The sequence below is a fragment of the Struthio camelus genome, chromosome 2 (assembly GCF_040807025.1).
Source record: "Struthio camelus isolate bStrCam1 chromosome 2, bStrCam1.hap1, whole genome shotgun sequence".
Classification (NCBI taxonomy): Eukaryota; Metazoa; Chordata; class Aves; order Struthioniformes; family Struthionidae; genus Struthio; species Struthio camelus.
The window spans coordinates 106,577,299-106,603,130 of NC_090943.1; the positions used below are offsets into that span (position 1 = coordinate 106,577,299).

A 25,832-nucleotide genomic window follows, 5' to 3' on the forward strand; every position below is an offset into this window, starting at 1 on the left:
CTCTCCCTCTCCTAGACTAGTAGTATCTTGGACCACGCAGCAAGTGGATTTATCAGAAGAAGGGAATTTTCTGCACTGGTGATAGCGAGGAATATATGCAATTGCTAGAGATTGTCATACAGAGACTATTTCAGGGAAGCTATGCTATTTGAATACTTAAATATTTATTTCAGAAACGTTTACTTCCAGAGGGAGCGTGGTTTCTGCAGTCCTTATTGGTTGGGTGTGGGCAAGCATGGTGTTACTAAATGAAAATGTTCTGGTGATAAAGGGCAAAGTGGGGATATCTCATGATTCCTAGACCCATTAGTGCTCTTTGTGAATACAAGTAAGGATTGGTCCTGTGTTCTGGAGGGCCCTTTGTGCGTGAACACAAACGTCTTTACGCTTTCTTCTGCTTGAAATGAGTTGGAGTTGGGAATTAAAACTACGGAGGCTTTTCGGCCTTTTTCTTTAATATTTATTTTCATACTAGGGTAGAGCTGAAATTCCCTTGTCAGCAATGGGACCACACTGTACCAGGCGCTTTGCAAAGACACAGGTGTGTCCTGTGTTTCAGAGAGCTAATCGTCAAAGGCAGTGAGCTTCTTATGCAAACGGATAGAGTGAAGGTGTGGGGCAAAATAATATGGGAGAGAAAAGAGAATCTAGCCTATACAGTAGTGGTATGTTCAACTATGAAACTCTGAATTAACAATTTTTGTTAATCCTTTGCAAGGATTTTTCTTAAAACACCTAACAGAGTGCTGTTGTCTGTTATATACTGAATATGCATATGTGATGAAGAACATCTTGCTTGTTACAGGCTTCTGTTGGATCTGCGCACAATTAACACAGTTTGTATTGCTTTATCAATATGTAGTCATAAAAGGATCCAGAATGACAACTCATTCCAGGATAGATGAAAGTGATGCTGAGGAGAGTGCTATGTGTTTAGAGAAACGGATTAGGAGGAGACTGCTGGACTTACTTCCAAAGATAATTTTCAGAAGTTTATTTTGATCCATTGATACTTTACAAGTGTGAGGCTAAATCAGTGGGCCCAAATGCCTGTCATTTTTGACTGGGGGGTTGAACCTTCCTTTGATATGATTCCATATTCCATCCATTGGGACAGAGGCAGATTTTTTAGATAACTTTTCTCCATTGGCCTGAACTAGCATAAAATTACAAGTAAGGAAGCATTCTGTGGGGGGGGGAATATGATGTGTTGACAACATGTTTTCCTTTTCAGTTAGAATGAAAAGTCAAAGTGTACTAGCTTATCAAAATACGATAAACCTTGACAATCTCAAACAGAAAAGTTTCATTTCTACTTAGTTCAGTACTAAAATTTTATTGGTGGAAGTGGCCATGTTTCTTCATGGTTTAGTGTTTTCTAGGGATCAGTGCTGTGTGGCCAGAGTTGCAATATCTTAAGGATTTTTTTTTAATTAAAAAAGACAAATACGGATATTTTCCTTAAAAAAAAAAAAAAAACACCTTAATTGTAATTGTGATTTTTTTCACTCTTTCACTGAAGCAGGTGGTAAGCCCTGTTGTGAGTGTGACAAAGCAACACTGTGAACCCAGCGCCATCATTCTACCATTTCGACTTGCAGTATTGGGTAGATCTTAAGATACTTGTTATATGCAAAACCCCAGGATATAGCTAGAAATTGTATATACAGTGCAGTTTCACAAGTGCATTTGGGCTGAGAGGCTCAGAGCAACTGGCTATGAAGAGGAGGCAAATACTACTAATGGCTGGCTGGAGAGGAGGCCCTGGTTTATTGCTTACGCTGAGGCCTGCTGCTGTGTGTCCTGTGCACAGTATCCTGTGGTTAGGTGTAGAACCCTATGCAGGCTGAGGAACTTCCATCTCTGTGCCGTGTCAATCTGTTACGTTTTGACGGCTGAAGTTGTTCTCACTGTAGGCCTTAGCGTGGTAGGACAGTGGTAGCCACAGTTACTGCAGTCCCACTGAAGTCCACACCTAGCAATTTTATGGATGCTGTGTATCAGATAATAAGATTGGGTTCTTTTAGTTCAGTGGGCATTTAATGATGGTATATAAAACATATTTTCCTAAAGCAATAGATAATGATATCTTACTAATTAACAAGTGATTGTTCAGGCTGTTCTTATGATGTGGGAATGTATATAATTATGCATAAGGTATGTTCGTATTTCACTCTTTGTGTGTGAATGTGTGTTCTCTTTTCCTTTTTGGCCCTTTCTTAAAAAACGCAGGGGGCAGAACGCAAAAGGATGAGCGGGAAGGAATTTAGCAGCTCCCCTAGTTACACAATCCCGTTAGGAGGAGGTGGTGTGGTGGTGTTATGAACTGGCTAAAAGCTGAGGGTTACTGTAGTTCAGTGACCTTCTTACTGGGAAGCGTCTCTTCTCATTGTAAACACGATCAATTGTGGGACAGAAGCTATGGCTTTAATGCAAAATAATGGCAAGCTGGCATGAAAAAATCCATCCAGTGAGACAGCAGATTGTCCTAAAATAGATGTTGTTACCATGGTGCAATTATTCTCTCTTGCATGAGAGGGAAATGGGGCAATTTAGTCTTCTCTAATTTTTCATTATAGGCTAAGTAGTGATTCTGGTGTCCAGTTGTCCACACGTTTCTCCTTTCCTTCACCCTTTTCCTTTCCCAGTTTGTTATAAGACTTTCTGAAAGCTGTCACTGTGGCTAAAATTTGGCCTGCCAGCTTCCATCCGGAGGCTGCTGGTTTATGCAAATTACACCAGAAAGCCGGGGCTAATTTCCAGAAATGGAAGTAATAGATTTACATTTCAAGAAAAAACTGCTTGGCGTTTTTTGTACAGTTATTAGAACTCGGAAGTAGGTGATCTGTACTGCTCAACCTTTCTCATCTTGGTGCTGTTTCTATGTTCACTTTAAGATTTTTTTGTAGGGAACAGGATGAAATTATTTTCTTAAAAGAGCTCATGTGTCATAAAATGCTTTGTGCATGCTGTATATAGGGAGCTTTGCCCAGTTTTCGTATGGCCAAGAGAAGCCAAGGACTAGTGAACTGTTGTGGTGGAAGGAGACGTACAGGATTTCAGGGATAGCAGTTGGTTAACTGGATTTGTGTTAGTTTAGGGTTTGAGGCTTTTTATAAAGTATAGCTATTGGCATGTTTTATGTTAATTTAGTGGTTCATTTGGTTATGGCTCATTTGATGACTGCCCAATTTCATGGAGAGTATGTGTACATAGTGAGTGGTGGATAACATAACTAGCGGGTCAGCTTTTTGCATCTTCTTTTTTAACAATAGCACTCTGACTTTTTTGCCCCCCACCCCAGAAGCCATTCGATGCTTTAATAATAGTGGTAGCTTTTGAACATCTGACTAGTGAATATGCCAGTACACTTAATGCGGTACTCTACCATAGCATTTAAACCAAGAAGATGACTTTTAGCATGGCACTGATTGCTGCTGCAAAATTAGTGCACAAGGACTAGGGGCATTTTAACAAGTCTGATCCAGTATGGGGTTTTTTTGGTTGTTATTTTTTCTCCTCTCCCAACTTTACCACACACTTGCTGCATGCACAGCAGGTTTAGGGTTTTTCCCTCTTTCATGCACTGAATTTCTTGCAAGATTCATTGGCATAGACAGGGACCTGAGCCAAAGATGCCAGTATTTTTAGCAGTACAGGGCTGGTTGGCTGTGCTCAAGCGTAATAATGAGCACAATAAATAACTCATTTATTCTACTGTTATTATTTTAATGTATACAGTGTCTGCTGTAATTTTTCCTCTTGTTTATTCAGTATGAGTGAGTCTGTATACAAGATTGGGGAAAAGCACAATAGGCATTTAACTTGGCCTGTTATCCAGGGGACACTTTGTAGCCAATTGTATAAGTTAGGATGGCTAAGTGTGGCCTAATGTCACGTGTTGCTGTGTTATGATTATAAGCCTTTTTGCTAAATAGCTAACCATGAAAACAAATTACTCCTTTCCCAGTGTGTTTTACCCTCTTTGTCCTGGTAGCAGGCTGCAGCCAAAGAGAGTATTCTGTCTGTGCAGAAGAAACAGACTCCTTAGTGTTCTCCTTCACTGATCCTTATGTGCCAGCCAGTTTGCTTAAGGCATGATTTTATCTGTATATGAATTAAAAGTGCTTCTGAAAGATCTTTATTTGGGGGAAAGTAGATGGGATATTGCTGTTGTCGCATTTCCAGTTTTGTTGAGGCTGAATAAATGCTCAGTTCTGGTTTGAGTGAAATAAAAAGCAGAATACTCCACTGTGGGCTAATGGCTCTTCTATCATGTTAGCTGAAACAGATGTTGTCATTAAAGTTTAATTATGATGTGACTCACTTCTTAATGCAACGGCTAGAAGAAAACAAGAGTGAGCTATTCTACAATCAATTATGATAATATGTGCCTGGAAACACCAACTTAGATTGATGATCCTTTTGTGTCTTAAAAAAATATTGACGCCACCTATTTTGGCTTCCTGCATAACAAGTATTACGGAATTTCGTTGATGATTCCTGGATCAAATCCATAATCACTGACTTGAACTGAAATAATGCCATGTTGTAAGACTTGTATAAATATGATGGATTCTGCACAGGCTTTCGGTAGTAAGATATCCTGATAAAAATAGACAGATCTGAACTGATGATCTAAATAGACTGTACCCCATAAGCACTTTTGACTGTGAGGCCAGACCTCATCAGGCAACCCATAGCACAAATCCTGACTGAGATCCTAACCCAAATTGTTTGCTATATAGATGCGAAAGTCACACACTGGGCGAGAGGAGGAAGGAAGGGAGCACAGAGATACATATCTTTGCCTGTGGAAATACAGCAGGACAGTGTTAAGTTGGTGTTTCCCATCCATTGCCCTATTGATAGGGTGAAATTTTAAATCCTTTTTATTCCTTGTTAGGATTAAATAGAGCTAGGAACTCTAGTTCTGACTTGTAATTCTTAGTGTTACTTTCCACTCGTATCCCCATTTAAACCTCGTTCGTTGGTGGTATCGTAATGAGCTCTATTTGTTTGGACAAAATTGTAAAGATGGTGAGTTGAGCTTAAAAAACAAAAAGCCATCAAATTGCCCTCCACCGTTAAAGGAGCATGCTGGAGTAGGAAATGCTGTACCTTTTTTTTTTTTTTTTTTTTTTTTTTTTTTTTAGGTATTCAAGTTGTTGCCCAAAGAGTGTGGAAGGGAGGCAAGAGAAATGTTATAGGTACATCCCTGTCTTCCAGCAGCGTTTCTTCTGTGAAAACAGAAGACTTGATATGTCATGGACGTAGTTCTGAAAGCGTTACAAAGAAAGCCTAGCAGCACTGAGCCCACAAGGAAGGGATTATGAAAGCAGAGAACGACAGCATATTGTAAACACTGAAGAATTTGCTGTGTTCCCACGCAAGTTGTTTTGGTGGTCAAATGACCCTGACAAAATATTTTTATTTCTATACTGAGTTTATCTAAATTATGCTTCAGTCTAATGTATGCCATTTGTAACCGTATCTGCAAGACTGAAAATGAATATGATGGTGGTGTGGAAAGTGGAGAGGGAAAGCAAGAGGGAACGCAAAGTGTTTGAATGAGTAAATGAAAATGTGCAGGACGTGGCATCTGTCTGCCCGGGGTGCTCCCATCTCTGTGTCCTGACACTCTGCGGCTCCAGGACCGTGTCAGGCAGCAAATTCAATCCACGCTTGAAGCTCTGGTTTTCTGCTGAGCATCTGTTCAAGCGGGCTGTCTGTGGTTTGGCTTAACTTCTTAAAATACATAGCTTAGCAGAACTTGTGCAGTAGTTCAGTTTTATGGGTATGGAAGTATCCCTTTAAGTGTTGACAGGGAGGCACAGAGCAGAAATTCGCATCTGAGGTATTTATTTTTGATGAGGAAAATAGAAGTGAAAAGGACTAGTATTTTCTGGTGCACACACTGGTACTTGTACAGAAACATCCTGGTAGTGACAAGACTGCAGTCGCTTACAAGCCTTGCGAGTAGCACAGCACAGCCATGATAATGCTGCTCTTTATTTCCAGTGCTGTTCACAGCAGGCTCACTCTCTAGTGCCTTCCCTATGCTTCCCTTCCCCATTGCCAACGAAAAGCATGGATTTCTGTAATATTCCTTGTCGATTTGAAGGAGTTGTTTGTTTGTTTGTTTGTTTTTTAACTAGATGCAAAGTGTCTCCCTCTAAACATGAACTATAAATTAGTGTGAGTAATTTTTAGTAGCTGTAATCCATTGTGATTTTTATTTTTTTACCGGGGGGTGGGTCCTTCTTCCTGCAGCATTTTAAAATTATTGCTGCGCGTGGTATTAACTGTGGAAGAAGACTAATGTTCCAATGTCCCTGGTAGTGCTAACGAGGAGGATTGCAGTAGAAATCAGTGTTTTAAAGACTGAACTCTGTTATTCCAAGAAACACATGTGGCAGCTATCACAAAAACACTTATAAATCTCCATTTATGTCAAATGACTTTAACAGAAACTGGCTAAGGATAAAAGAAATTCACAACAATTCTAATTTCTGTTTTGAAAGATTTGTAACAGAATTTTATTTTTGACCTTTGTTTATGGAAAAATGATTGAATAAGCTCTTGAAACATAAGTGTAATAGGCTTTGGACACCTAACTAAGCCACGTAACGTAAATATGGTTGGTTGCACTGAAGTCATGGAGACAAAATGAAAATATTGATGCTTCTAAAACAGATGCTTCACATCTGACAATTTTTTCCTTTAAGGAAGTGGGATTCCCTGAATGTTTCTCAGGATGTGATAACTCTATCTTGATTTATCTGTACAGGAACTCCTGTTTTTTCAGCGCAGTAACTCTACTGGTTTCAGTACAGTTGTGCAGTGTTTAGGCCTAAGTACTTACTGAGGAAGTGATTGATCTCAGACCCATGGTACATGAAGCTCTCCATCCTGCTAGATCTGAGGAAGTCTTATTTCATCTGAGACGCCCCACATGCTGCTGGTGAAGTTTCCGGCAGAAAGAACCCTCCATTTTCCTGCCTGCAGAGGTGTTGCAGCCCAAAGTCAAATGGATGGACTGTTGGACTATGTGGATTAGAGGAGCTGCAGCCTATTAACTTGAGAATGTCAATCACATTCCTTCTGCATTTGTCAACAAAGGAAATCTATTATAAAATAGGATGGAAAGGAAAACATAGGGCGTGGATACCAATTATACAGCAAGCCCAATTTCAGTCTGAATCTGCTATTGAGCACTACATACAAATTCTGAAAGTTTTAGCCGGACAATAAGAAAAGACACAGAGGCGAAGAGGAAGAACCTGACCCTAAAATAACTCGATGAACTAAATTGAACCACACAAAATGATTCTTAATCCTTACCCACACGTACCCTGGAACGTGTGGGTAAGGAAGGGCAGGGCAGTAGCGTATTGTCCACACTACTTTATGTTGGTTAAATATTTGATTTAGCTTAAACTTTAACCTTACTTTAGGATTTAATCTGTTTGTGCTTTAATTGTCTTATTTTTGTGCTATAATATTTCTAGAACACAAAGCAGGGGCACTATCTCAATCACTGAGCAGAAATGGAAAGAAAGTTTGTTCTCTCTCTTTCTCCCTCTCTCTCTCTCTCTCTCTTTTTGTTTCCCCTTCCCCACGCCTGTAAAGGAGAATTCTTAAATAGTTCATTCTCCAAAATTTCTTGAAATTATTTTAGTACTCTATTTCAGAATACTTAATTATGATGTGAAGGTCTAGAAGCAGATCTGCTTCAGAATCCATGCTGAAAACCTCCTCAACCAAAAGCTGTCAGGGAGAAAAATGAAAGCTGCTCTCTTTTACTCAAAATTAGGTTGCCATTCCTTTGAGGGATCGGTGGCTGGCTAACATGATCATGAATTGCACAGCCTCCAAAGGAAGCTGACTGATAAAACTAAACAGAGGAATTTCCCCAGATTTCAGCAAAATTAGAAGTGTGCTTTGGAGTTTTGAAATACTGTCCAGATTTTGATCAAGATATTTTGGTGAATCTAGGCCTAAAGAGGAAATGGGAAGATTGAGCGAAAAACAGTTTTTTTGCTTTCCCTCTGTGTGATAAGTAAGTTCCCCTAGGTTACAGCAGAGAGTATTATCTCTGTTTACATATGCCGGGAACAATAAATCTTTCTTCTTTTTCAAAATCAGTGCTCGTATTTAGTGGCCTGCTTTCAAGAGATAGATTGAAACAATCAGTGGGATTGAACTTAATTAACAAGATTTTCTGAAAGTGAGAAGCCCAGGCAATAGGCATGCATGCTTGGGATTTTTCTATTTCCTTTTTAACTGGTTTAATTACTTTAATGGTGCACTTGATTCCTCCCCACCCTTGAATCTGCACATGGATTATGCAACTTCAGTAACATTTCTAGTGTTATTTCAGTAGTTATTTGCAATGCAGAAGCACCTAGTCAGGGACTAGGACCTCACTATGACTATCGATCTGATGAATTAATTAAAAAAAAGTGAATGAATTAAAATCAGCATGTTACTCAAAATCACACGTTAGTTTGGCTAGTTATCATGACTCCCGACCTCTTTGTAATAAATCATTACTGACATCTACAAATATCTGACTTTTCTAATCAGCTCACTGTGTTTTTTCAGAGCATTGTAATTACATTCATCATCAGGGGTGAAGTTTGGAGAAAAAGCCTATGTTTTCATTCATACACAAGCTGAACATCAGCAAGTTGGACACAGGGAGCTATTTAAAATTAAAGCATTTTCTCCATGATCTATATTAGTCTGCTTATATTGATGTAATTATGATGTACCACTGCAACATAAAGACTTGCACTTTAAGTGCCACATTCACAGTTCAGCTATTCTGATTTAAATAAAAATACAAACCCTTTAATTTAACAGACTTCTTATGTTGAGGAAGTAGAGCAAAATTTGATCTTTATGATTGTTTTATTTAAGATTTTTTTTGTTTACTTTTTACAGCTATAAAAGGGATTTTGATATGAAGGTTATTAGTCAGAATGTCAGTCATAAGGTTTCTGAAATGTGTAATTTTGTGTGACCTATAATTTTAAGAGAAACAAAAATGTGTGCAAAATAACATTTTCCCAAGTGAAACATCTTCAAATTTCTGGGCTGCAGAACTTGTACGATCACATCTTTCTGAAAATTATAGTTAATTTGCATGAATTGTAGGTTTTTAGTGTCCGGCAGATCTCCTTAAAATGTCATGATTTCAATAATCCATTTATTTTAAATATATTATTCATGCAGAAAAATCCAAAATAAGCCATATTTCCCACAGGGTGGGAGGAAAAAGAGCACTCAGACTGGGGGATTTTGTAAGGCATATTTTTTGTAAGGCGTGTCTGCCATGCGCTGTAGAAATACCTGTTTAATTCATAGTGGAGTCTAGTTTGTTTTCTGTGTTAATTCAAAAAAAAAAAAAAAAAAAAAAGGTAACGCGCAAACAGTGGAGATGCATAGGCAACCTAAATCTTTTATTTTGCATCAGTCCTCTGTAAATTTTAGCACATACTAGTACTGATTCTAGTTCTTGCCCGTTTGTTATTTGTGCTGAAGTGGCATGAATCAGAGGGTTTTTATTAATATATGTAAGGGTAAGAGCCTGAGCACTTCGTTTAAGAGATTTCTGGTAATTTGATGCTTCTAACAAAACAGTTCAAGAATCATTAAAAAAGCATCATAAGACTACCTCAGGGATTTGAAGAATGGAATATTGTAAAACAAACTTTCAAGGTAAGAAGTGAAAACTTGCATAAATTCTTAGGAGATGACAGGATAGCACATCATGCAGTAACCTTGTTGATTGTTAATTGCATTATCTGTGTGTACAGCTTCGTAGCCTAGTGTGTGATTTCTGAATGTGGGACTTTTCCTTGCTGTTTGGAGGGCTTTGGGGTTTTTTTTAGTCTCTTCTTCTTAAGTACTTACTTGCATTAAGAGCCTTGGATTGAATGCCCTTACAGGTTTCTGCTTGTGGCTTTGGGGAGAGAGACATTTATCTAAGGTTTAAAACATATCCATATCTATTTCTGTCAATTTTTAAACTGCTTCACTATTCTACACATAAAACTCTTCAACTCTAAATCCTTAAGTAAAGGTTTGCTTTTACACTTACACCTTCTAATTAGCCTGGCAGTCAGCAAATTCGACTTTCATCAGAAAACGCAGAAGATAAATTCCAGGTCTGTGAAAATCCTTCACTGAAAATATCCTGCCATCAGTTCTACCTCAGCCTTTATATTTGATAGCCAGCATATCTCAGATGATCTCAGCTCTCAGGGGAACATGAGAATAGAGGCATTCTCTGAGTGCATGAGTGGTTAGAAAAACACTACGCTTAGTGATCAAATGAACAATCCCTTTGAGCTTTCGAGATAGTACCCCCTCTCACAGGGCATCGGAAAGCATTTCTTTAACGATTATGCAACAACAAAGCACAATAGCATCGCTGGTTGACATGGTTTCTTTTGGAGGAAAAAAAGTCCAAGTTTGTGTATTACCTTGTTGTTATGATCTCAAATGAAGCCACTTCAGCAGTGAAGGAAGGCAACCTAAACTGTTGTCAAATCCCTGATATCAATGAAATAGCCTTCAGCATAAATAAGCGTTTCAGATTTTTTTTTTCTTCATATTAACCCATAGTTTTTTGCAAGGTTGTCACCTGCCTGAGACTTGTTCCTTTCAGTCCTTGTTCTGGCCTTCCAGCTTTGTGTTACACAGTTTAAAAATCCTCCTGGAGTAAATAGGCTCTGTATTACCGACTGTTCTTTTTATATGCTCTAGGACATTTCTCCAAGCAGCTGTTCTTCCTGTTTACTACTACTTTTATTCCCAGTGTGTGACTGTCCTATTTGACTGCTGTTGTCTACTTTTACTTATCACTGGTCTTGTCCCTGCACTTTTCTCCCTGTGTTTTCTTCTCACCTACTGCTCCCTTTCCCCCTGCCTAAACTTTTGCTGCATTTGTATCTGTCCATCTGGTTGCTTCCTTCCTTTACTTCGTTACTCTCTTCCTCTCTTCACTTCATTACATATCTTCCTTTACTGCCAGGGGTCAGATCCATCTGTGCTGCTTTCTATCTCTTCCCCACATACAAACCCCTGACACTCTCTTCTAGCAAGCTTTTTGATTACTAAGGTGGATGTTGCTGCAACCATACTTCAGTATATCAGCCATTCCATCTCCCTTCTTACATCACTGGACATTGCGTAGAAGTCCATATGTCACGGATCAATTTTTAGGTTATTTAGATTTTTCTTCTTTGATTTTTAAAAACAAATAAGGAAGAGCCTTTTTCTTAATAAACCAAAAAGATGTGTCCTGCATGTGAGCTCCTGCAAGCCACATACCAGTGCTTGCACGGATTAATGCTGTTGAGATGACCTGGGTTAATAGTTGCTACTGTCACAAAGGAGGCTGAATGGAAAATAATATTGCAAAGGTGGTAAGACCTGTAAGAATTTAAAACTACACAAACCCCCTTCGTAAAACTCGCAATAGCCTTCTTCCTCCCACCATGGGGCTTCTTGGAACCATCGTGACTCTTCTCCTGTTGAAATAATTTCTAGTCAAGACTTGAGATGTCTTTCTGAAAGAACTTTTATTAAGTGGTTTTAGCAATACACAGCATCCCTGAAAAGCTGAATTTTAAAGAAAGCAGTACGGACTTACCATCTGTCTCCTCAACATGTTAACAGACCGTTTGGCCGACTTATGATGGTTGAGTGTGTGTATTCAAAGGGCGAAGGAATTAGTTAACCTGAGAACTTGAAAAAATATCAAGTAAATTAGTTCACTTTTGAATTTTTTTCTTTGAATACGAAAAATAATAGTAATGTCCAGATTTTATTATTTTGTGTGTACACACAAACACGTCTGTTTATTTTTATGATGCACAGGTGGTGCTCAGTACACAGTAGGATACGTATAAACATACATGTATTCTTTCTCATTCCTTTGGATGTTCATGCTTTCTAATCATCTTTGCTAGACAGAGGAATAATGGTGGAAGATCGTAAATTGCTTTGAATTAAAATAAAGATCAGGTGTGTACCTTTTTTGCTAGCTTGCTGGTACAGTGCCAACGCCTTATTAAACACTCAGAAGATGTGATAATCAAACACATTTTTTGTTGATCAAAACTACTAGTTCTCAGCCATTGTGTTGCACACTTTTAGGAAGACTAGGTGCTTATTAGGTTAGGGCCAGTACCTTCTACTGGCACTTGACAATGCTGGAAGAATAGGAGAACAGGGCAGACAACTGGATAGAGGATGACAAGTTATGTCCTAACCGTCCTATGACAAGTTACGATGTTCATACAAACAATGCACGGCCTTGGAGGTAGTACACTGAATGTCACACTTGTAAACTGGGTAAAAAAAAAAAAAAAAAAGCATTAGTATCTTTCTTTCTTCACTGAACAAAAGTCTGTTGAAGCAGTGTCTGGATGACCAAGAGACTAAAGAAATTCAGATTATCAATTTTGCTTGTTTAATTTTGAGCTTTGTAGGTAAGTGTCTAAAATAGAATGAGTCAAAGATTGCTTTTCATTTTAATGAATAATCTGTAGAGAATTCAGCTCTCTGTTTGAACAGACTCAGTTTTGCAACTATCTGTAGTTTTACAGGCCATTGGAATGGTCGTTAACTTAATATTGAAGTTCTTTGTGTTTGCTAGTTTTACAGGCTTTTTTTCCCTTTTTTTCCTGCTAATTAGTTTGATGCTGCCTGCTTGACTTCTCTGGACTGAGAAACATCTTTCTACTTCTGTATCTATACTATTTATATGTACTTTAGGTCTCTGGTCAATTTTTAGGAGAGGGAATGAATTTCAATCTCAGTCCTAGATTTCTAATATGACCTACTTATTATGGCTGGAATGTGTCCTCATTAGCTCCTACTGTTGATGCCTGTCCTTTGAGAGAATTTTTTGCTCTGCTAGTACTTCTAAAGCATCTTGTTTGTTGTCGATCCTTGTGCTCACACTAGTGCAGAAAAATCCAATAGCAGCTACTATCTGCATGGAGTCTATATAGTGTCCTGCTCTACTTCAGAATCACTCAGTGCTGTTAAATCTGGCAGAATCAGGTTGAGATGTGCTTGCATCTTCCTTTGTCTGAAAGTGATTTCTGTGTAGATTGAGACGTTTTTAGTCTGCACTCTAATGAGCCAGTCAGTTTAACAAGAACTTTGTTCCACTGCTAAAGGTTAAATGTTTCTTCATACTAGAGAAATTGTTGTGAATTTCCTGTGTTATTTCATTCTGCTTAAAATTAAAGTCTAGATTTTATTAAAGCAGAAGTTCTTGCAGTGGGAGGTCAGTAGTGTTGTGTGTGTAAAGATGAAAATTAAGCCCATTTTTATGTTGGAGGTGTATGATGTCAAGTATTTAAAACTGGTTTTGTGCTTAAGATACTTTTACACTTCGTTATTCCCTTTCTCCTGCCCTGTATATATTATATACATAAATAGGTATATATCTATTCACCATTCCAGTCTGTATTCTGAGGTGAGAAACCATCTTGCGGAGTTTGGCATTTTACTGTACTCTGGCCTGGATTACTCTGCCTAAATTTAAAGCTTTAATGTAAACCTCTGCATTACTTTAAAATAAAGATGTCTGTGTTAACGGTCTACTCCGGCAAGAACCATTCACATAGATAATACCATTGATGCTGTAGGACATTCTGCTAACATTCCCCTTCTTCCAGCTCATCCCAGTAAAGGAGACTGATGATTGACTTTGAGCTGTTCTTAATAAGGAAATCCACAGGTTGTTAAATTTATCATCGTTAGACTGCCAGAGGCTGGGGATGAGCGTTTATCACTTTGATAATTGATTTGATTTGATATTCTTTATATATTAAGTCATACATTCTGTTCTCTCCTTTCCGTCAACTGTCTATTTATTCAGCTTACAGGCCTTATGATACTGAATTTTCAGTTTTTGACTTGGAGAAGATTTAGAGTAAATAAGCGAGTTTTGCACTTTTGTTGATGAGTTTCACCAACCAACCATACACGGTGAGGAGGCCACCATGAGCTGTGCTTCATGATCCCTGCTGAGTTAAAGCCAAACACCTTTCACACTTCTCAACCTTGTTTTCTCCCAGTGGAGTAGATGATGACCAATAATGAGTCAAAACCCAGGTGGTTATTTAGGTGCCAATTCATCTTAAGTGTGTATTTCAACAAAAAGTTGCATAACTGTGATCCCAAGGAAGAATGGGGAGAGAGGTGAGAAAGTTGTGCTGGTTTTGATTATCTCGTGATGGGCATTTAACACAAGCATGTCCTGCTGCAAGACAGGGTCCTGCTGCAAGATTTTTCAGTATATAAATATGTAGTTTTAGTGTCTGACTCTACTGCTGATCTTTTTTTTTTCTTTAATATATTTTGAGTCCTCTGGTTGGTTAGTATCTTGCTTCAAATTTGAAGTTTAAGTAAAACAGATGAAAATATATGATAATTTAACAGCTTGCTACCCTACCTGTTAGAGCATGAAGCTGATACAATGCAAAAAGCACTGATTCAAAATTGGTAAGCAAGCAATTTCAATGTTGTGAGTGGGTTTCCTGAAAGACCCAAAGCAAATTTTTAATTATTCAGAAAAATTATCTTAAAAATCATAATCTGTATGTGGTGTAAGTAACTAAGAACATATAAACACAGAGGTGAGCTTTACAGACTCCTAGAGCATTTACGCTTTTGTAGCTCAATCTCAAAAACAGAATTGTAAATGGAAGGGCAAGACTAGAAAAATCTGAATCCTATGAGCATTAGCGATGAACGCTATGTTAATAACAGATTCTGGGAGCTCTGAGATGTGAAATAAAATTTGACATTTGCGAGTCTATGTAGGGTTTTTTTTGAAGGTCAAAGTGACTGATGCTAGACCATATATGAGCTCTAACCTGAAAGATGAAATTCTGACACCACTGAATATTTCCTTTTTTACTGGTAATAATGCCACTGGCTGTATGGTGTTTTGTAAGAACAATTCTTAGGACAGCCAGGTGGGATGGCTGCACAGACATATCCTCTGAGGCAGCAGCTGTCTGTAACATGGCATTTCACTTGGCTAGGTGCTCATTTGCTCTTTGCTGCTACGTTTTGAGCACACTGTAATCTGTTTGGAATGGCTGCTTAAGTTAGCAATAGTCCAAAAGCAGAACTTAACAGCATCTGCTTTTCTGCTGTTTACTGCCAACTCCTCCATACAATCCATTTCGAACAAAGCCTATTTTCACGATAGAGCAATTAGGCATTTGGCTTGTTTGTTTTTAATTTCTGTTTGACTTTATTGCCAGAACAACCTGGGGTACCGGTGACTATGCTGAAAGAGAAGTTTGCTTGCTAACAGTTATGGATGTTTGCCTTAAAAAAACACTTTGGTGAAGAGTCATACAAAAGTCATCTCCAGAGAAGGAGGAGTTTTAAGGCAATAACAACACAATTAAAAAAGAAAAATTAATTCATTTTTGGAGAAATCTCATTTTTTAGATTGCTCCAGATCATTGTTATACTGAAAGCAGGCACATAGCAGTTTGAAAGTAAAAAGATATGTTTTTGTTATGGCTGCATGGGGCAGGAAGAGAGGGGAGACAAAGGAATTGTACAAGTCTGGAGAATGTGATTCTGCTGGTAGGTAAATAGGGTGTCTCCTCCTTCTGCAGCTGCATCTTGGTCTGAAGTGCATGATATGCCTCTCTCGTGCTAACTGTGACTATGGGTGGAAAGCTTTAGCTACTTGGCTAATTCCTCTCTGACTACTCGTTTCTGACAGATACAATACCAGAGTGTTTACCTCCTAAACGGAATAGAAAAGTGGGCTGATCAAGCACATAACAAATGCGTTAATCGTTAATGCGGTTTATTCCTGTGCTTTGAAATTCTTGTTTTAGTGATTGATTTATTTTATATGCACACCATTAAAAACACAGAAGCGTTTCTTCCCTCTTTCAAATTTGAGGAATAACCAGATACAAAGGATCTCGCTAAACTGCGAGACCCCAAGAACCTCTTCCAAATTTGGGGGGGGGGGGGGGGGGGGAGAGACTTCTCCCTGAAGGTACGCGCACACAGTCTTTTCCCCCATGCCTTCCCAACCTGTATGTCCCCGTTTCACTGTCAGAGAAATCTGAATGTGCAGGCTGGATAATGAGGACTTTGGAGCATGCTTCCTGCCAAATTGTATGGGCACAGCTTCAGAATCCGAATATATCAAAAAAGGGGGGGGGAAAAAGTTTCTTTTTTTGCAGTTAGGTCATTAGCAGTATGGATAACATTACCTTCTCATTCTTTTGAAGGTTACAGCAATTATAGTTCTTGATCTCTTTACAGTTTGTGCAGAATAGATCTATGAAAGATTAAGACTGCTTGGAAAATACAACTGCTGTTTCCCAGCCGTGTATCAGCTTAGTTCTGAATTATGATAGTAAGTGATTCCTCTGCTGTATATGAAGCAAGTAGTCCCTGATATCTGCTTGATTAGAGGTGGAAAAGTTTCACTCTTATGCATTTTTTTTTTTTAAGACTTTTTACAAATCATAGAGGAGGTCTTCTGCAGAGGAGGAAAAGACACTGCTGTAGCTCGTTCTCTGGAATTGCTGGCATCACTGGCATCTCTCCAGTCAGCATTCAAGTGCGATGGTATTCACTGAGCGTTACTTCTTCAGAAGCAGAGCATCTTGCTCTGTTTCAGTTGATGTTACAAAACGTGAAAAGTCAGTCTCTTTGGATAAATTTCCTTTCTCCAGTCACTGAGCTTTTAACTGCGCTTCTTTTTGTTGTTTTGAATGCTTCTCTGAGTGCAATTGAAGGCATATTTGAACTAGATAGCTAGCCTTCTGCAGGCTTAATGCTGCTGGTATTGCTGAGTTATTAATGCTCATGTTCATGTAGATACTGTCACAGAGGCTGTGCTGTGCGTCCCTGCTGTGAGAAGCTTCACAGGCAGGAGCTAACTTGGTGCGCTGTTCAGGGCTGTGTTGCCTCTGTGTTGGGGTACCTCCACCCTCGCGTTTTGCTGATTTCTATGCTTTGACGCAGGGCTTGTTTGTTAAGGGAATTGCTTTTATTCAAGCAGCAGGTGGGCTGCGATTTGCTAATTACATCAAATTTGTGTACATGTGCGTGCAGAGTAGTGATAACAAAAGGCTCCTTACTTTATGCAACAAAACTACTAATGTCTGAGATCTCATGAGTCGATGTTGTTTTACAACTGTACAGATGCAATTTTTATTTTTTTTAACAGAATGGCTTAACAAACTTTGAGATTTGTGGTTGTTCTTATACATCTATCCAATTATGTTCTAATAACTGGGCTGGATGTCTTAGATCCCACCACTAGAATGAACACAAGGGACTTGTGATGACTAGAAAACCAATCAAAATAATAATAATGAAAAAAGAAAATCTGTACTGCAGTGCAAGAAAAACACTGGCTAAAGTTCATGCAGTTTTTCTACTGGTTAATGGTGATGATGATGGTAGGTAGCACTTGGGCAGCCCCTTACAACTTCAAAGGACTGCACAAATAATGCATTAGTTTAATGTAGAATACCCCCTCCAATCACTTCTACCATAACCAGGAGACTTGAAGCCTTTTATGAAGTGTAACAGACCTGTCAGTGAAGTGGAAAAAATGTAGCCAGCATGACTTCAACTTGCAATCATCTAGTCAAACTGTAACAAATAATAAATTAGGTTTGTATAAAAATATATATGTATTTGCCAAGATCGTGGTGTGGTACAGCCCCAAATCAAATTATCCTGTACCTTTTTCCCATGTTCTATGTGGAGTGCAACACACCACTTATCCTCTAATTCCTACTGATGGTATAATTTGACAATTATTGATTTCAACCAAGATGTGTCAGCTAGCTGCAAAGAATATGGCCCATAATTTTATTCTTTTCAGGCACACAGACAATATTTTCCTTGTCAGTGTAGAAAATCTCTCAGTTCAGAAATTGGGTGGATGTTCTTCTATTCCAAATATTAGGTGTCTCCTAATTTCTTTGTTGCTTGATGGGCTTGTCTTATTTAATGGCACAAAGAGAATTGTCAAGAGGAGGTGTGGGCAGGGAGGAGGGAGTGTGTTTCAGTAAATGCCTCTTTATGATACTTTCTGAAAGGCAAGCAGTCAGAGCTGTAGGCTTTTGCAATTGCAACTTTTTGTCCTAATTGTGAACTACTTAGGTTTTGTAAAAAGAAAATATCCTGTTTTGTTAGTCAGAATGCGGTTGCTTTCTCTTGCTTTCGATTCTTAGACAATACTACATCCCCAGTGGGCTGCTTTGCTGCCGTATGGGCTATGCTTAAGGGTCAACCCCTCCCGCAAAGGGCTTATATTTTATTTATGTAAGTAGGATAGTTCGTTATATGCTAGAGGCAATTCTGTGCAAGTTGACACTGCAGATGGAAACAGGACAGAATCCTGCATTTTCCTTATGCTCAGCAGATTGCGCACTGATTAGTTATCTTTCAGTAGCGTTTGAAGGCTAAAGATAATGAACTAGGACTCCAAAATAAATGCATTTACTTTCTGAGTTTTGATACGTGCAGACTGTCAGGGAGCAGCAGGAGTGACCTGCCCAGCAAGGGATGGCAGGAAGGGAACAAGGGTGACTGCGGGACAGGGACCTTGCCGAGGAGAGGCACACCCAAACGGTTACTGGGGTCAGCTGCTGCTGGGGGAACACCAGACTGGTCTGCAGTGGTGGGGGCAACTCAGCAGGGCCAGGTCAGAGCTAAGTGAGGCACCAGGCTGGGCATGGGTGGCCCTGTGGCGGCACAGGGGCAGGGAGCGGCCACAGGCCCCAGCTGAAACAGAGCTGCAGGCTGCTGGGCCCTGGAGGCGTCTCACAGTGCTCCCTCGCAACGGAGCTGCTTCCCAGCAGCCTCGTCCCAGGTTGCAGCTGCCCCGCGGCAGAGCTGACCCTCATCACGGGCAGCTAAACCCCTGCGGGGGCCGGGGAAAAAGGTCGCAGGGCCTGCTGCCCTCAGGAGCCTGGCAAAAATAGCTTCAGGCCATGATTTTTCAAACTATTCCTCACAAATACCAAAGCTAGAGTTTGATGCTTGTTGTTGTTGTGTCTTTTCTTCTGTGTATTTTTTTCTTTCTCCTCTGTCATTTTGCCATCGTCTCTTGATTTCCGGTAGTTCAGGTTTTCCATGGGGAGAAAATTGAGACGCTCAGTAAACACGAGCACAGATTTGGTGGTACATAGGCAATTTTTTTGCTACCTGCTCCAGTACACTGGGCTTCTCAAACCTGTGGCACCCCCCAGGCAAGCCGTGCTAGTCATCCGAGTTTCTCAGGGTAACTGAAGTCCGTGAGTCACTACTATGGGCTACCTACAGAACTGAGAAACTGAATCAAATTGCCAGAGCTTTATAAATAGGTTACTGGATTTTTTTAGCATTGACGTATTCTCAAAGGCTAGTAGATAACCTGCTGGGATAGCACAGACAAAAGCAAGGGAAAATGTAACACTCTGTGTAGGAAAGACTTCTTATTTTGCCAAATGGTCACAATTTATGGATACAGAAACGTTCATAAAGTATTTACCTGGGAAAAAACTGACCTTTTATTTTCAGAGGTAACATGAATACAGCCATTTTCTGTCTACAGAGCATTTTTGTACACATTCCTGAGCTGCCTGCGCGGCTTCCCAGAAGGTAGAAAAATGAAAGCTTCCTCCTGTGAAAATTGAGGCAAAAATAATTGTCTCTGTTTATTTCAGTAATGCCTGGAGGCTTGCACGGAGGCTCATGCTTTTGCACAGACAGACACGCGCACACGTCTCTTGGCACATGCGCGTGTTGTTTAGAACTACTGATTATTCAGTCCTTTGCAGGCTGCTCCACCTGAATAATTATCGTCTGAAAGCTGTGTGTGCAGGGTTAATGCAGCACCAAGGCCGTTGCAGGTTGAGCGGGGTCTGTGAGCTGCGAGTCAGCGTGGTGTGCTGCCTGCCACCACAGCCTCTCTGCTGGCCTGGAGTGTGTGCCGAACAAGCCCTGCCTGCAGGAGGCAGGCGAGGTGCCCCAGCTTCCCGGGGTTGCACATTTCCGTAGGGTACCTGGGAAAGCAGGGCACGTGCTTGGTTTGTCTGCGCACCCTACTCTGTGATACTCCTTCTAGGGGGGTTTAGTGAATCGCTGTTGGGCTCTTCCTGAGTTGTTCCGGAAGAGGTGGTTTTCCTCGTTCTTGTACTTCATGGGTGGATTAGGAGGAACATACCCAATTTGCACTTGGAAAAACGTGTACATAACACTTCTGGTCTGCAAAAATATTTCAGATAATTTGCAGCTCTGTCTAACTGTTTACCATTTCAGTCTTCAAAACTAAAATTTCTTTAGGTAGAATGTGTTTTTTTCCATTGCATAAAAAGTGACTTGTACAAACTCAAATAGCAAAAATAAATTAAAGTTTGTGGATTCTTTTCTTTTTTTTTTCTTTTTTTTTTTTAATAGCAGTAACTCCCACGAACTGGTACAAGGCTTGGTACTGTGCAAGCAGTTTTTCACTCTTAGAATGCTGCTACTGAAAAGCAGATATTGTGTAAAGTACCATCGATCACTGCCGCTGTTTTATACAGTTTGTCACCATTGTTCTTCGTATAGCATTGAGTCACATTTAGAACTATGGTACAGCTCACAAGTGTTCAGCAGGGGAAAAAAATGTTTTTTTTTTCGTTTTTAACTGTTTTTTGTAATCTTAGTCAATGATAGAAGATATGTCTAACATGGCCTCCTGTACATGAGAACAAGTTTAATTTATTTAGAAAAATATAATGTGGTTTGTAATGGTGAAGAGTGGGATGGAGCTTCTGAAGACTTTAGATAGCTGAGGTTAGATACTAAAATGCTAATGCAGAAATCTAAAAGGCTATTGTGACAGAAAGTTAGCTCAGAGGAAGGAATGCACTTTGACTGTGTTTACTTAAACAGCTTTGGGATTTCCCAATAATTTCCTGGATATTTCCTGACTAGGAGCATACTATATCTTACAACTTTAGCTAGCTAAAATCCAAGAGGAATACTAGATACATGTCTTCAGTTTCTGAAGACTTGCATAGTTTTTGATGGCTTTTTATCAAAGGAAGGCTGGTACTCCTACAGTGCCACAGCACTCTTTGGGCTCCCTGGATATGCTCCGAGGTGCCATTACCTTAGGGGTCTTCATCAGCTGAGAGTCTACTACAGGATTCGGGTTTTTCCTGAGGTTTGTTTTGTTTCTCCTAGTGTGACATTGATTTAAACAAACTGTTCCCCTGTGAATGTGCTGCAGTGATTCCACGGAGAATTGTGTTTTTCTTCAGTTTGACAGACTTTTCTGGCTGCAGTGATGGGGATGGTAGTTGACACTACCACCATTGCCTTTTACCACAGCAAAAGTGTTACTGCTTTTCTTCATGCTAAATATGCCTCAACTAGTTTTATTATGTGTATATACAACCCGAGGCTGGTCTCTGTGCATTCTGGGAAGTGGAAAGACAGGATTAAGACCTTAAAAAAAATGTTTATTTCAGAGATAACATAACTGAAAAAACTGGCAATTGAAAACTTTTTGAAATTCTTGGAGTTCGGAAAAGTGTCATTTTGCAGAAAGGGAGCAAAGCATACATGTAAGTTTTATTATTACAATTTTTATCTTAAAATTTACAGATTGATAGCAATTGTCAGCTTGCAGGAAGGAACTGGATCAACTAAATTGATTTTATTAAAGCAAGATTTCCTTATGTTTGCACTTACATTTGGGAATTCCGCAAATATAGATATTTGTGGAAGATTTTATTTTAGATGTGTTAGGCAAAACGATCATCAGATAAAAGAACGTAGGTAAATCTGCTGCTGTACTGAAGATCACTGAAGGATTAGCAGAAAGATTGGTTTGTGACAGCCTGTGGCATGTATTATAACCAAGCTGGTCTAGAGTATATTGGTAAGCATGACAAGAGATTGGACATTATCTATATGCGTGTGGAAAAAAGTTTGATATTGGGATAAAGTAAGGTTGTGCGGTGAAATGCAGGCATTATTTCTGCAAGCGGAGTTGACAACAGAAGACCTTGAAATGGGTAAAAATAGCATGGGAAGGCAAGTTGAGAGATGTAAAGAATTTTTATTTTTATGTGCCCTATTAGTATGCAAACAGTAAATATAAATGTACATATAAAAAGTCTGATATCCAAGTATGCTGTCCTTGCTGATAGTGTTTGCAGTGTAAAAGAGATCTGTTATACAATAGAGTTGCAATTATTTCTAACATAGGACAGTAGCTGACCTGTACTTAAAAAGTTAAAAGTAACAAACCCCTAGACGACCTCTGTGCTAAGTTCCCATTTTTCCTTTAATCTGCTATGGGGAAAAAAATTGAGGAGTTGTTGCCTGTGCTGTGTGCTGGAAGTTAATCCATGGAAAGAATCTACCGTAGGTCCACGCACCACCACTTGTCCAGTTTAGGCATGCAGCAGGACTTGGAGCTTGCCTACATTTTAATCTGCTTGCAGATGGCCACCTTATCAAGTGCTAGCTTCAGCTAATTGTCAAGATCTCTTCAGATTGAACCACTTATCTCACGACTTAGAGAAGCTGTACAATTTTCAGTTGGCCTAGAAAGCATGCCAAACAAGATGTCACAGCCACCTAAATTCCTCTGGAGAGGATGAGAAATGAGCTATTTCTTCTTGCAGTACAGAAAAGACAAATCAATCAATCTGCACTACCAACTGGTAGTGAAAGTTAAGAGTTGGTAAGAGAACTGTAGTTAGAGGGTGATCTGGCAGGTGCTCTTTTAGCAGAGTTGCAGAGTATTAGACACTGTAGAGGCCTGATGGGATGTTATTGGAAAACCTTATGTGAAATGACTCTAAAGGCTCTACTTAATGTGGAGAAAGGTTAATAATCCAGAGCAGAAGAAGGGTTTGAGAAACTGAAAAAGGCCACGGGGTATTTGTTTTCAGAGTGGTAACCTGTTGAATTTAGATATTTAATGGTAACTTCTAGTACCTAAGGTACACGTTATTTTTAAGCATTGGACAGCAAAAGTTAGAAGTGGTAGCATTTCAATCTGTAACTCTGTTCATTGAGTTAAAAGTGAATATTGTCTCGAGTTAAAAGTGAATATGAACTTGTACTAGCTATTGACAACTGTGACTGGAATTGAGCAGGTGGGCTTGGAACCATATTTGGTAGGTGAATTTGGAGTTTTGTCCAGAAGAAGTCTGCTAAAGCCTCCAGCAGTATGGTGAGGGATCGAGACTTTTTGTGTAGGTGAGTTTTGTGGAAGTGGGAAAGACTGCACGGCAGAGAGGTTTGGACAGCAACTTTCGGCCAGGAGCCTAGTGAAGAGGAGGTGGGAGGAAGGACGGGCAACTGATGATGGGGCAGAAGAGGGAGAGGCTGCTTGATACGGGAGAGCAGTCAGATGGCGTGATGAATCTGAAAAGCAAATACCGTACTGTCCTTCAAGGTGGGAAGACTTAAATCCAGGCACTTACCACTGTGGATTCTGTGATTCACCATTGATTCTACAGCATTTCCATGCTACCTTTTGCAATATGTTTCTTAGTTCCCTTGTAGATGCTGAGAATTGCTTGAAGGATAAACAAGTTCATTAGTATTCAGCTCTAAATGTTTGAGTTCGTGTTTCTCTTTAACCTTTTAGTCATCAAAAGAAATGCTCATCTCTCTCTTTCAGATATTTTTCTTTCAAATATTTCATTCCCAGCTGTCTGCCACTATTTTAGATTCTTTCTATGGAATAATTTCTCTGCTGTAAGACCCTGTGCCAATTCAGTCAGTTCGGGCTGTTTTAGTCCTTTGTATTCGTTGTTGCATTTGCTGGAACTTCCTGCTTGGTTTCCAGTATTCTTTATTCTGGTTTTAGGACTGCACTTGAGGCCAGTATAAAGAAGATACTGCCTGCTGTAAACCCTATGATAAATTCTGGAGATAGTGTTTCCTTCTAATATATCTTTTTTCCAGGTAGGCAGGCAATGAAATCTAGTATCAATTGCATGTATTAGAATTTTCTTCTGAAAAATGTTTCTGTGGATACCAACCTTTGTTACTGAGGAAATCTTAAATTTTTATACTGAACTAAAAAATGATAAGAAGGCTCTGAATAGTTTACTATTGTTGTATGATCCACACTGCCTTTAGTTTTTTACATTCACAGGTTATAAAAAATATGAAAGCCTTAAAACTTGTCTGGCTAATATTTTAACAATGCTCTCTGTTAATTATATATTTTACAGTATTTTCATACCCTCTGCTTATTCTGCTATAGCAGTTAAGTAAGCTCTGTCCCTAGATCTGTGCTGACATACTTCATTATGCAGCTTCCAAACAAAGCCATTTAGACAAGCAAGATAGAGCATGATGGCAAAAATCCTGTTCCCTCGCTTCACAGTAGTCAAAAGGATACCACGTCCTCGGGTGCTGTGCTCCGTGTTCTAATATCTGGAGAGAAATTCTTCAACTGTGAGACCAACCAACTGTGAGACCGGCAGCATCCTTGTCATAAATTCACTCAGGTTTGGGGGGTTTTGGTATGTGACTTTGGAAGCAGCACGTGCGATTTGTCTATCAACTGAGTAACCTGGTTTTTGTGTTTATCCTCAAAGTTCAGGAGGATCGTCTTGATGGTCGCCCTCTTGAAGCCCAATACTATTAATATATTTAAAGAATTTGTACTGAGTAAATATTGTCCAGGTGCCAAAAACTAAAAACTGAAACATTGAACATCCTTAAAGTAACACATCTGTGAAGTGTTTATTGTATTTTTAAAATTTGCGGTTAGCTGCTTATCTTTTAAGCAGAATGAGGTTTTTCAGGACTTAGCAGTAGCTGAGATTTGGCTGTGTTAATGGTAGAGAACTGCAGGAAAGCATGGGGCTCTGCCTGGGATGGACAATGGGCCAGGTGAGAGCTTGTCATGGATGATGATAAGCTTATCATCGCTTTGACGGTAGTGTTTTAAGTAGAAGAATCAATCTTCTTAGACTTCTCACAGTCCATTAGTTTCCAGGATGTGAATAACTAGTTTTATGATGTTTAATGACTTTTTAAAAATGAACTGTATGGAATTGGAAGAAAATCCTGCTCTCTTTTGCTCCTCTGTCCTTTCACCACAGAAACAAGGTGAAAATTTGATTCCAAAGTGAAGATAATGTGAGACCTATACACTGTCTGACAGTTGTGAAATTGTCTAAATTGCAATTCTGTACAGTCAAAACAGTCCTGAACTTCTCTACTTCTCTGCAGTTCCTTTTTGGCTTTTAAAAGATGCTGAGTATTTTTTCATCAGCTTCCATGTAGCTAGAAACCTCCCTTTTGCTTTGTGTGAGCAAGGGCCTAACACAATGTTAACTGGACTATGGGCTCATTTGTGCCTCAGCATTTCAAATATTTACAGAAATACTAGCAAATACATATCTCATAATCTAAATATCATTTATAGCACTGCAATGCCTGTTTGACTTCTCTGGAATAAGGTCTTATACAAACTACCAGACAGAGCAACTCCTTGCAGTGTGGATTTCATAGTGACCATGATTCTCTAGGGCCAAGCCTGCTTTGCGTTCAAAGCTTCAGTTTAAAATTCATCAACGGTGAAAATGCAGAAAACCACAGATACCGCATGGTATGCCTGAAGTATGCATGAAGATTTCAAACATACTGACTAAGGCATCCTACAAGTAATTTAAAGCTACCAAATACACATCATGTGTGCTATTCTCTGTAGAACCGAGCAATAACGTTACTGTGATTTGTTTTCTCCCTGGGTCTGCTCTATATGAGGCAATTTTGGAATTTAAACT

At 39.4% G+C, this 25,832-nt stretch overlaps 1 protein-coding gene across 8 annotated transcripts in view; it reads left to right on the plus strand.

The window, feature by feature from the left end:
- Nucleotides 1–25,832, plus strand: part of MBP (myelin basic protein) — a 125,904-nt gene that overhangs the window by 63,781 nt on the left and 36,291 nt on the right. For 2 of the 8 annotated variants that reach the window (XM_068932019.1, XM_068932020.1), the window contains exon 1: nt 16,496–16,647. The exons of the other annotated variants lie outside the window; for them this stretch is intronic. In XM_068932019.1, coding sequence (XP_068788120.1) covers nt 16,511–16,647 — 137 coding nt within the window. In that variant the 5' untranslated portion in view covers nt 16,496–16,510. Of the gene's footprint in view, nt 1–16,495; nt 16,648–25,832 lie in introns of those variants that run through there. 8 annotated transcript variants of the gene reach the window in all.